The sequence below is a fragment of the Pholcus phalangioides genome, unplaced genomic scaffold (genome assembly GCF_987345545.1).
Source record: "Pholcus phalangioides strain wild (caught in Gottingen) unplaced genomic scaffold, Ppha-v1.0 ptg000009l_1, whole genome shotgun sequence".
Taxonomy (NCBI): Eukaryota; Metazoa; Arthropoda; class Arachnida; order Araneae; family Pholcidae; genus Pholcus; species Pholcus phalangioides.
This window is the reverse complement of record NW_028301602.1, coordinates 22674091-22686991: the sequence shown is the minus strand read 5'-3', so window position 1 is coordinate 22686991 and position 12901 is coordinate 22674091. Positions and strand designations below refer to the sequence as shown.

The following is a 12901-nucleotide window of genomic DNA, read 5'->3' as shown; positions in this document are numbered from 1 at the left end:
ATGAAAACTCATTACTTTCCCGAAATCTGATCCATTTTTATCTCATGTTTGTTCAATGAGCACTGTGATCATCATCAGGGAAGTAACCTCAGTAAAAAAATACGGAAAGACATGCATGCACAATGTAGAAAGAATACTACTCAAACCAGTTAACAACAACTAGTAATCAATATAAAATGGCAATTTTATGGGAATCTTTGAGTACTTCTGAAGGGTTTTAAAATCTGTGATTACTTTCATTAAAAGTGCTTTTCTTTGACATAAATGCATCTTTTTTCTGTCTACATCAGTCATTTCTCTTTAGTTATTGCCTACTTTTTTAACTCTTCCCAAATTTAAATTTAAATTAATCCAGTCGCTTTTGGAGTTTATTCATTAGGCTACAAAAGAGTAAACTTATAAAATATTCTCCGGTGTTATTGAAATTTTTCCAGTCCCTATTACATCAGTATGATTCTTCATCATCATTTCTAATCACCATTTTCTGGACAATTCAATATATTTGACTGACGCTAATTGATTTTCCATATGTATCAAAAATAAATAAATCTTAAATAATTGAATTTTGTTTTATACTGAATTACAAACGAGTGCAATCACCAGACTTTCTTTCATCTGAAATTAAATTAAATTTCTACTTTATGGCATTGCACAAATGCCTCATCAGTTATAAAAAGTGTATAACGCAAGACTGAACAAATGCAATCATTCGAAAACTAAATTGAATTTTAAAACTATTAAAACCCAATTACATTCCTGGTGAATGAATAGGTATTTCAGTATCGTAATAACGTTGAAATACCAATCAATATTGCCCATTGCATTGGACTTGTGAAATGGATTCCATAGCTATTGATGTATCGATATCCGCTTACGAATTGTGATAAGTCCATGAACTTGATTGATTTTTAAGGACAGTGATCAGGAAAATTAATGTCCGTGAAAGATGTAATTAATTTACTGAATTTATAAAAGAATCATGGCAATGAGAAAAAAAGAAAAGGTCATTCGTTTCCAAATGAAGTGATCGCTCACTATTTGCAAGAGACCGTTTTACCGTGAACTTGAAGATAAGAAAAAAAAAGAGAAGAAAAAAAAAACATGACCTTTTTTTCTCTTTCCTCTTTTTTTCTATATCATGTGTGCCGAAAAAAATGAAAATATTGTTTGATCTTGAAAAAGAAAAGAAAAACGGGGTTAATTCTATTTGCTTTCCGTAAGCATTTTAACGCTTTCGTATGTGGTATTAGCTTTCCGTATCGAAATCGTTGGGTAAATCCCAACCTTCGTAATAAGTATTACGTTATGATCATGTGAATGGTTCGTGGAGGAAAAAAAAGAAATCCCTTTTAATGAATAATTCCTATTTATTACATTCTTATTTATTACCTATTGATAAGAGATGCCTATTAGTTTTAGTTTTATTTACTCATTTCCATTTTATTGCTTTTTTTTAACGAGCTTTTGATAGTATTTGAAATAATTCTATTAATTATTCCGGTAAAAAGTATTCACTGAAAATTTAGCTTCTTGGCGAGGAGATATTGGAATAACGAGCATGTAACTAGGAAAAAGTTCATTCAGTGAAAAAGTTTGACGCTTCATTTTACTGATTGTACTTTACAGTATCATGATAATTTGCAGGCCAGTTATTTGGTGGGGCGTGATTGCACCCCCCCCCCCCGGCTTTAAAAAATATAGTAGAAATGGACAAATAGGGTGAAATATATATTGATATACATTGAGTATATGTTCTCCTGCCCTCCTTCCAGGGCAAAGTTTTAAAAAACTGATATAATACCAAATAATTCACGTAATAGTTATTTATTATTAGCATTATATTTTTATTTACATTTATTATTATTTTCTTTTTTTGTTCTACTTTTCATAATGTAGAAGACAAATGGTTTACTAACGGACTGCACTGTATACTGTATTTATCGTTGAAGAAAAACTGTCTCTATTAAAAAATTGTACACGGAACAAACTATATTGGTAATGGATTTTGTAGTAAAGATATTGTAGAATCTGGAATATATTAATTCCTGTATGAAATCATGAGTAATTTGATCTGGAACACGAGTGACAAACGAATCAATGTTTTAAAGCAAAGTGTAATTACACTTAATAATTACGCAATAATTGACAATAAAATTTTTTTAAAAAGGTAATTCGTTAAAATATTTAGACATTTTAAAACACATATAATTTTAATTCATTGTATCAGTTCAAAACTTCGTGGAAAAATTCAATATTTCCCCGTAAAGCATAAATTTGTAATTATCAATTTTTATTTCACGTCATTTTCACAAGAATTTATGAATCAAAATTATAATTATTCAATTTAGTGATTTGGAGAAATTTTTGTAAATTAGCGAAAAGAAGAATATTTTCTAGGTTCAGTATTTTTTTTTTTTTACTTGCATGTAAAATTAAATCAAATACATGAAAAGATTTATATATATTCTATACAAATATTTTAAATATTCTATTGATATAGTAATGTTTTTGAAAACATGATAACGTAAAGTGGAAAGTATAATAAAGGGGAAATCCTATTTAAACGATACCCTCTTTTACGATAGTCTCCTATATAATGATCTCACTCTATAGTCCCGATGTACTTTTTACAGCGTTAGTATATTCCATCTATAACGATAACTTCTTTATAACGTTTCTCAGGTTCACGAGTATCGTTATAAGGGCATTTCGCTGTTATCATATTTATTCATAGTAGTGATTGTCCAAAATAACAATTAATTGATAATCGATATTATTCCTCACCGGTTGCTTGATTTCTTCTAGTTAATACTGACCGTTGGAAGAAAATAAAAGATCCTAAGCGATGTATATTCTTTAGCATTACCAATATTCTTTAGCATTTTGGAATTGAATAATAACTAGACAACATTTCTCTCTCTCAAACTGAATGAATGAACGCCAGAACTTTGCCACTGGACTTATCCCGTTGCCGAGATCTCTTCCAGCCTAGCTTCGTGGCAGAGTCTGAGCATTTCTCAAACTGTGTTCCGCAGAACACTAGAGTTAACAGTGATTTAACAGAGTCTTATTTGTTTTCCCGTTCATATTCAAGTTCTTTATAGAGAATGAAAAGTAAGCACTTAATTGAAAAATAAAATTGTAGACGTAAAAATTAAGAAACAAAATTTTAGACGTAGAAAATAAGGAACAACAATTTTAGATGCAGAAATTAGGAAACAAAGTTCCGGACGTAGAAACTGAGAAACAAAATTGAGGGCACGGAAATTAAGAAACGAAATTCAAGACATGGGAATTGAGAAACAAAATTTAAGACCCAAAAATTAGGATAAAAAATTTTAGATATAAAAATTAGAAAATAAATCATCAATAAGCATATTTCTATAACTGTCTGTTGGTGTTTGATTTTTCTGTTCGTCACAAAAAGAGTTTTCACAAGGATGCAATCATTGCAATACGGGACCAAAATAAGTGTGAAATACACTGAATAGTACCGAAGAATAATAAAAAAGTTGTTGCATACCTGGCCAGGCGTGGCAGTTGGCGTGCCACGATGTCCCAACCACAAACCGAAAGCACAGGAGGTAGCACATCCAACCGGCCAGTCCAGACCCAGGTCCACGGGGATGAGTGCCCGCGCAGTCCGGAGTGAGGTTCAGCCAAGAAACCCGTCTTCAAATCAGATGGGGCCGGATCTTCGGCAGCGGATCAGGCCGGCGGAGTTTACCTTTCGAGACGGCCGTCGTCTTCCTTGCGGCGATGCCCGTCGACCGATGGATGTACGGTCACTCGGTACGGCAGTAATCCTTCCTGGACGGACGAGCGAGAAAATGAATTCGTGGCACTTGATTATCAATCAACGTGGAATTACTTCATTTTCTCGGCAATAATCTCTTTCTCAATTACGACTATATATTTTTCTATTGTACTTATCGCTTCTCTGATGCCGTCTCGTGAAGTAGTTTGATGAAATTTCGACTCAACCATTCTGATTTTTTTTTTTCTGTCATCGCAGTACATATTAAGTATATAAACATTTTTTTCCCGACGGATTCAGTACACGTAATAACAGTTCTATCATCATGAATTTCCTATATACAGTCGGAAATCACAGAGCACAAAACGATCCCATTCCGGATGTTCATGCGTACTCTAAACCGGCCGGCAGCTGTACCGCGATTATACCTCAAACTACTACCGAAAAACATCCCTAAAAAAAAAAAAATACGCACTACACAAATTTCACTGTGACATTTATACAAAAAATTTAAAAATTTGACTTTTTTTACGATCACGGTACTACTGACTTGTGACTTCTCTTCCTGACTTTATCCGACTGATGGAAAAGATCGACCATGTGTTGCGTACGCGGCCGGTCCTCAACCAGACCGGTTACTATTGGATCGGGCCCCGGAAAATTCCCACGCATCCCTCCAATCAGACAGTGTTACGATGCGTGACGTCACTTTATGACGTAAGTTTTTTTAAGGCATTCTTTTTCTTTTCGAAAAAAAAATAAATAAATAAAATAAAAATCATTACAATTTTCTTTCTCTTTTTTTTCTTTTTTTTCCTTTCTCTTTCTTTTTCTCTCACTTTCTTAATACTTAGTCAAGGCCGTCTAACCCGATGGAACGGCCTTCCTCGGAATCTGCCTTCACGAGTTCTTTTCTTGTTTTCCTCTGTTAAAAGATGCAAGGTTGGCGACTCGCAGACGCTCGGCGCCCCGGCGTATATATAAGAAGCCCATCCTCTCAATCTCTTATAATATTATGTACTATACATACATTTTTCTTGTGTTTTTTTTTTACCTTAACTTTTCATTTTTATCAATCTCTTCTCTCTCTCTCTCTCTTCCTCTACCATCATCATACCTAAGAGACATGCATGAACACTCCGCCCAGTAACTACAATATACAGGGATTTAACGTAAGGGAGGATGGTTATTTGAGTATATTAACCCCTTACAAGAAAGGAGAGAAAAATATCGCAGATTTTTTTTTTTCGCTTTTATGTACTCATTTCTCCTATAATTACTCTACAAAATACATTGAACTACTAGATAAAATAGCCATCCAGTTACACACTAATAATAGCCTCGATCTTCTCCCCCCCCCCTCCCCACCTCCTCCCTTCACTTCTTATAAGAAAATGTGGTTATAATAATTTGGAATTCGATACACATGGTGTGAATGTTATTGTGTTAGGCCTGTTTTGTAGTATTATTATAGTGGAGAGAGAGAAACTGTATGTGAAATTTATATCTAGAATTATTATTAGGTATACTAATGGAATTTTCGATTCGGGTTTTGTTAGGAACTTTGTAGACGGAAGTAGGAGTTCTTATAATGTAATTATGTCGAATAAATAGAATATTAATAAGTATTATTGTTATCATACGGAAATGTTATTATGTTTTTATTATTTGGTGGGGTAATGATGAGAGGTGTTTAATCCCTAATTGGTTTTTGTTTCTTAGTGTTTCGGAGCTGTATTCCGTGGTACGTAAATTTTATTATGTTAGTGAGGAGAACGAATGAAGTTTGATGATTACACAGCAAACTTATGTACAGCAGTGTTTTTTTTAATCTTTTTTTCCGCCCATGACCTCCATTACGCCATCTCTTCTTTCATGGCTCAAAGGTATTTTCCGCCCCCCCCCTTCCCCCACCTCCATCTAGGAACCTTTTTTAATCATTGATATTTTGGGTAAATGTAAAAAAATATGAGGTTCAGTTCCGGTTGAGGTCGAGGTTCTGGGATAATTTTCATTGGTTTTTTTTCTCTTGCTGGGGGTTCTCTGTAGGGCCCTTTAGACATCATAGATTCTCCCGTACCAGTGAACGGGCATAGTGATGCTCTGTCTGTAACCCAGAACTTTGCTGGGAGTGTACCAGCTTATATATTTCCACACTCGCTCTGGGAAGTAATGTAGTAGAAACCTCATCATGTTGACTTTCTATGGAGATGAAGCCCCTCTGGTCCACGCCAGGATAGGCCAATGCGTTGTAATGGACCTGGCAATGACGCTGGATTCTGACTCTTCACATTAGTCGCATTTTCCCCCGTACCCTATTTCATCAAAATCTTCATTTCTTGACATGGAACTTTTTTCACATCTCTCTCTATCTCTGACCTCATTCACCATCACTCATGACTTCCCTTCTACTTGATTTTCACCCGTGGTACCCTTAGGACTTTATTATCCAAGGTACTCGGAGGGGAGGGGGTGCTACTAAGCGTTATTTTCTTGCAACGACTGATAAAACAACCAAATGAACGCCAACTTGTCTTATTAAAAAAATACCTACCTGCGCTCAATGCTTACAAATTCGAGAAAAACATTTTCAACTATATCCCACTCTGCCATAGAGCCATATGACCCCAGGTTGGGAACCACTGATGTATATAGGATATACATTTAAGAGCATTAGTCATTTTTCATCATTGATGATCATTAGCACTGCAGCAATATTACTCTAAAAGCCACAAAAAAAGACTGACTATATTAAAGAAGAAGATCAATTTATCACATAGAGAACTACAATCGCTACTTTGATCAATCTCATTTTAAAGGCCTATTTCCAAACAACTAGGCGAGATTGGAAACAAAAATTTTATAACTGCAAATAATCAGATTATTTGCAGTATTCTCAGTCACCAGTGCCTATATATATAGTTTGTGTTTCAATGAATATCTACGAGACAGTTAAGCCCTTGCACATGGATCAAGAGTTGATTTTACTATGGTTACTTGGAATACGATCTACGTATATTCGAAAAATATCTAACAAGTAATCAAAGACTCGATCAGTCACTTTCGATTGCCGTAAGAAAAGCTTTGCATTAACTGTAAGATGAGTACTCATTCCTATTGGTGTGTTAAGCTGTGCCGACGAGATAGGCTGGCCTATGTGTACTTCTACGTAGATTCATAAGTTGAACGAAATGCAAATTTTTTGATGACGTTGTATTAATTTTCACAATGAGATTAAAAGAAATGAAGCAGAGTTCCATTTTTTTAAAAGAAGAATTCATATAATATTGTAGTTAATACCGTTATCAAGTACCAATAAATGAAAATGTCAGAATGCCGATGGCATTCAATGGCCAATGGACTGAGAAGAACTATTCTCGATATCATTGCATAGTCACATGCTGTCGACATGGTCAAATAGGAACTCGGAAAAGCAATCTTACACATTTTTATTCTTTCTCCAAAATTAATTTACTCAAAAAAATCTCTTACATATAAAGAGTTCAGGATGTAAAGGCTCTTGTTGTCATTGAGTTTAGATCATTCGCACAAAGTGTATTAAAAACATTAAGCGAGATTGAGACATGTGGTCTGCATAAAACGATCATTCTGCTGCGAGTATACGAGCTACAGTGGAACCTCCATAACAGACACTGTACGACTATTGAAGAATATGGGGAATGCCTCAGTGTATTTCGCTATATATTGACGGACACACTTCGTTAGCGGAAAAATTTTTTCGCCTCACGGTGTCCGCAATCGAGAGTGTTTGGTGATATGTGAGACATTGATCACTAACGAGAACCTGTCTGAGCTTTAATGAGAATAATACAATGAATAAGTGAACAACAACGCCTTGCGGCTTTGACTGCGATTCCGTAGACCGTTGCCATTCTCCGAATACTCAAGTAATAACCTCCTCAACATCTTTCGCCCATTGGGGAAAAACAATAAGTTGCCTATAGTTTGTGAGAATATGTTAGTCTGGGTGCAGACTTCGCTAGGTGGCCCGATCTTGTGACAGTGATCGGGCTTATAAGCAACTTATTGTTTTATAAGATTCATTATCCCGGTTTGTCTAAGATGATGTGTATGCTGACTGTTTCGTCAGTGTTGGCGCCTGGCATTGACGTGATACCTCGTCCTTGGTTCCACTGAATAAAGTTTTCATTATAAATGGCCAGTTCGTTTACAAATTTCCAACGGCGTGTAAAAGAAAGCAGAAAATTTGGTTTTTAGATCAACATCAGAACATTCCCGTTCTGGTAAGCTTCATCACGGGTTCTTTTTTAAGTCAACAGTTCACTGCTGATATTCCCGGATGACATCACCTCTTGAAGAAAATGTGAGCTATCCTTTTTTGGTCTTTTCATCTGCCTCATCTGTTTTATGACCGAAACTAATAGAATTGAGAAATCGACCATGAATCGGACGTAGTGCGTAGTGAGAAGGGACAAGTACGTACGTCTTCACTATTTCAGAAATACGAAATCTTAAAATACGAATAAGAATGAGTCATCATTTCCTAGATATATATATATATATATATATATTTTTTTTGTTTCTCCATCAGACATCAGGAAGAGTCAGTCATGAAACAGCTGATATTTGAAGGATGCAATCCGTTATATGACTCAGTAACCTTGTCTCTCTCTCTCTCTCGCGGAAGGGTTGGAATGGTCAGAGGTCGCGAGCGTGATGTAATCGCGTACAGTCATTCCGGCATGGCCTTCCCAATCGAGGAACTCTGGAATCGCTCATGGAATCCCATCGCACCGTGAGTACATCGAGCACGTGGAAAGTCAAGGAAAGAGAGAGAGAGTAAAAGAGAGAGAAAATAGCGGAAGAGACAGAAAAAGAAACCACAGAAAAGAAGTTCATCGTGTAGTTGATGATTGTCAACAAGAGACAGGATGATTCCACTCTGACGTGTAGCGTCAACTCCTTCGCGTTCCCGGGTTCTTACGATCAATTCAGCGTCTCAGAATAGACATTTAAGAAATAATAAAGAGAAGAGATAAACGAGATTAGAGAAATTAGATCAGCGAAAGAAAGAAGTTGAAAAAAAAACAAAAAAAACACAGAGATTCTTGGGAACTCAAGACGAGGAAAGAAACATATTCTTTCTGTTCTTGTTCTCCAGTAAGTTGTCCACGAAAAGATTGTCCTCCATCCATGTGTGTGAGTGCAAAAAAGAAACCTTGGCAGTCTCGAAGCTTCTCCAGGCGCCAGACAAGAAGATTTCTTGCTCGTGTTCGTAAGTATGGAACGCCGAGGTTGAAACGAACGGATTCCGGGTGCAAGGTTCCTTCGACGTGGATTCATGGCTTATTGCATCAGCGCACCACGTTGGAATGAAATCATCACATGTCCATATCTGAAATAAAAAAAACATAAAAGAGACGTAAGGGGGGGGGGGGGGACGAACAAAAATTTCTCTCGTAATATCAACATCAAGCGAGTAGTTTAACTAATGTCGACATACAGAGGCGGATTGGTGGTTTTTGCAGCCTGTGGGCTATGTAAACCTTGCCGCCCTTATCCCATTAGGGGCCATTCAAGTATTACGTAAGCAGATTTTCAGCCATTTTTGACCCCCTCCCTTGTCAGCAAAAGTCAGCAAAACACTGAAACACTGACCCCCCTTTCCCCCCCCCCCGTCAGCAAACCTTTGTTAGCAGCTTAGAATATTTCATATCTTCAAAAAGGGGTGGTTAATGACGTAAGCAACCTTCAAACCCCCCTTCCCCCTTGTCAGCAAATCCGAAACCCCCTCTCCTCCTCGTTGCTGACGTAATACTTGAATGATCCCTTATTGTCTCAATTTTTTTGGCCACTCATTCTCTAAAATTACTATATAAATTACTATATAAATACTATATTTACTATATAAAAGGTATATTTAAAAAGTTACTATGTAAAAGTGATACACCGATGATTATGCATAATCACCAATCGCCTCGATAAACAAAGTTTGATTAAATTTCACTACATTTACCACTTTTCCGGTGATTATGCATAATTGTCAAATGAAGTTGGAAAGTCTGGCAAGTACGAAAAAATTTATAAGCTTTCTTGTCTTCATGTCAACATTAAAAACCAATTAATTGTTTTTGCGGATTTTCAAACTAATTATTTTTACATGATACGGCACAATACACAATGCAAAGCACACTTTTGCGCAATAAAAATTAAATTAAGTTCAAATCAGGGTAAAGCAGATAAAAAAACTCATAACATGTTATCCGCCTTGTAATGTTAGCTTTCTTCTCACACTCACCAACAAACAAAATCATTCGAATTCACCATCCAGATATTTCTAGACAATAGTTACGCTCAAGTTAATTAAGTAATTAATTGACGATTTATCGTATATACGAATACGAGCTTGGCGTTAAACATAATCTTAGTTGAATATGATAAATTATCTGTTTGTGACCAAAAATTAATAAATTAGATGAAATCAATAGGTTTTCCTGGATATTATGCCGAGATGAACCGGAAGAAAAGTGTCATTTCTCTTCCACTGGGAATCGAACCAAGGAGCTCTTGCACACCGGGCAAGCGCACTGACCATTATATCATAGAGAGACGATCTATGGTCAGCGCGCTTTCCCGACGACATTTCTAATAAATTAGTCTGGGAAAAAAAATTATAGTTTGCCTGATTTTATCCGCTATGGAGAGTGTCCGCTAAAAGGGAGTGAAATCATTAACGCCTTATCACACGAGACCGTTATCAGAGAAAAGTGTCCGTTAACGGGGATTGTCTGTTAGGGGTGGTTCCACTATATAACTCTTGCATTCCCAACATCACACAAATTCCATTTCTTCCAAAATATTTGTTTTTTAGGCTAAAAACTATTAGTAATAAATTAAAACGTTCGTATGTAACATAATCCAAATTTCCGAAAATCCTTTGTCAGGTTCACAGATCCGTGGCGCCCCTGGAAAAGGTTGGAGGCGCACTAGGGCGCCGCGACGCGCAGTTTGAGAACCCCTGATGTAAAGCATTGGCACTTTCAAAATTTAAAAAAAAAATATGAAGAAAAAGAAAATCCAAAGCTTAGTGTCTCAAGATTTAAATGAAAAATAATTAAAATGAAAGAAAAAAAATTTAATTAAAAAATTGAAAATGAAAGAAAGTTTTAATTCAAAATGAAAAAAAATTTTAACAAAAATTAAAAAAAAATTTAAAATTTAAAAATTTTAATTGAAAACAAAAAAATTTTTAATTGAAAACAAAAAAAAAAATTTAATTGAAAACAAAAAAAAATTTTAATTGAAAACGAAAAAAATTTTAATTCAAATGAAGTTTTTTTTTTAATTGAAAATGAAAAGAAAAATTTATTGAAAATGAAAAGAAAAATTTATTGAAAATGAAAAAAAAAATTAAATTGAAAATGAAAAAAATTGGAACAAAAAATATTTAAATAAAAAACATTGAAAAAAAAATTTGAAATTCCTACTTTGGGGTGAATTTGGCCACTCCTGGAAAATTCGAATGTTATCAAAAATTTCGATATGGTTTTCACATTATATTTCTAATTAAACATAAAAAAAGAAAACTTATGATGGTAAGAATTAATACGGATTTCTGTTCGTCCATTTGTAGCTGTTCCCTTAAGTGGAATGACTTCATGCTTTAAAATATAAAAAAAGAACCCTGGAACTCTCTCTTAACGTATCTGATCTAAGAGGATATTTTCAAGGTGCACTTATACGCAATGCATTTAAAAAAGAGAGAGGGGATAAGACCCAAAAAAAATGTAGAGATCAGATGCAAATCAAAAAAAAAAGGAAAAACTCCACTAGAGTCAAAAATATTCACAAAAGAAAAACTAAGATGTTAGTCATCGCGCCCTATTTATATCGCACTTGTTTTGAGAATCAAAACTAAAATAAAAACTCGCTACAAACACACTTTTACAAGTTCACACGTTTGTATACGTACTCCGTGACATCACGGTATGTTTCGGAGAGAGAAATTGCAAACACACATTCTACACTCTTGGCAGAGAAACGAACGACCTCAAACACACGCTTTTTTTCCTACAAAGAGATGTTGAAAGTAAAAGAAAAGCATTCCCCGTGAGTCATTTTCATGATATTCTAGATCGGTTTTTTCGTTCCCGTTTATTCTGGCATCCAATGCCTAGGTGGTGGGAAAAAATTCGAGCGATGCGCGTGCTTGTTATTAAATCTTGGAAGGGTGGTTTACAATTTGAAGTTCGTGGACGTCCGGGTTCTGTAAGATATTGTTCAAGCCTCCAAAGCGCGTGTTTGGAAACGTAGAGGAAATTTGAGTTGAAATTGTCCAGTGAGTTTATTAACAGTATTGTGAAAAAACAAAATATATATCTTATACTATCATATTCTACTTATACTCTAGAACTTGCAAATCAATTCAACACCTTCTTTCATCACATAAGCCACAATACGTCTTTATTTGGTAACAATGATTTTAAAAAATACCTTGCGCTTACCATAAATTCCTTTGCCTTTTTTGATGTAGTAGATCTTGAGGTACATAATACTTTAAATTCTTTTTTTTTAACTAATTCGTATGATTACGATGGAATTAACATATACTTGATTAAAGTGTTTGCTGCAAATAATGTCGCATTTATCACAAAGTTCATAAATGCCTCATTTCAACTTGCTTTATTTCCTGAGTCACTGAAACGAGCCACTATTACTCCTGACTTTAAAGCTGGTGATAAAAATTCTCTGCTGAATTATAGGCCTATCTCAATTGTACCGATTTTTTCTAAACTTATTGAGAAAATTCTTTCAATTAGAATACATAATTTTTTGTATTTTGTGAATTTTTTTTGCTAAAAACCAATTTAGTTTTATAAAAGGACGAGGTGCTGAAAATGCCCTTTTGGCCTTTTCGAAATTTATTTATAATGGCATTGACAAGAACAAATTTAATGTTGCAATATTTTTAGATATTTCAAAGGCTTTTGACAATGTGAACCATTATATTCTCATTCAAAAACTCAATTCAGCTGGTATTCGGGGTCATATTTTAAATTGGTTCACTTCATATTTATATAATAGAGAACAAAGAGTCAAAATACAGGATAATTTCAGTAATTATGTCCATATAAATAGAGGAGTCCCACAAGGATCTATATT

General features: G+C 34.8%; 1 protein-coding gene across 1 annotated transcript in view; it reads right to left on the bottom strand.

The window, feature by feature from the left end:
* Window positions 1-4385, bottom strand: part of LOC149082546 (thyroid hormone receptor beta-like) — a 63029-nt gene extending 58644 nt beyond the window's left edge. Inside the window, exon 1 of the mRNA XM_089235794.1 lies at window positions 3524-4385. Within this exon, the coding sequence (XP_089091920.1) occupies window positions 3524-3593 (70 nt within the window). The 5' untranslated portion in view covers window positions 3594-4385. The remainder of the gene's footprint in view (window positions 1-3523) is intronic.
* Between the last annotated feature and the right edge of the window lie 8516 nt (window positions 4386-12901).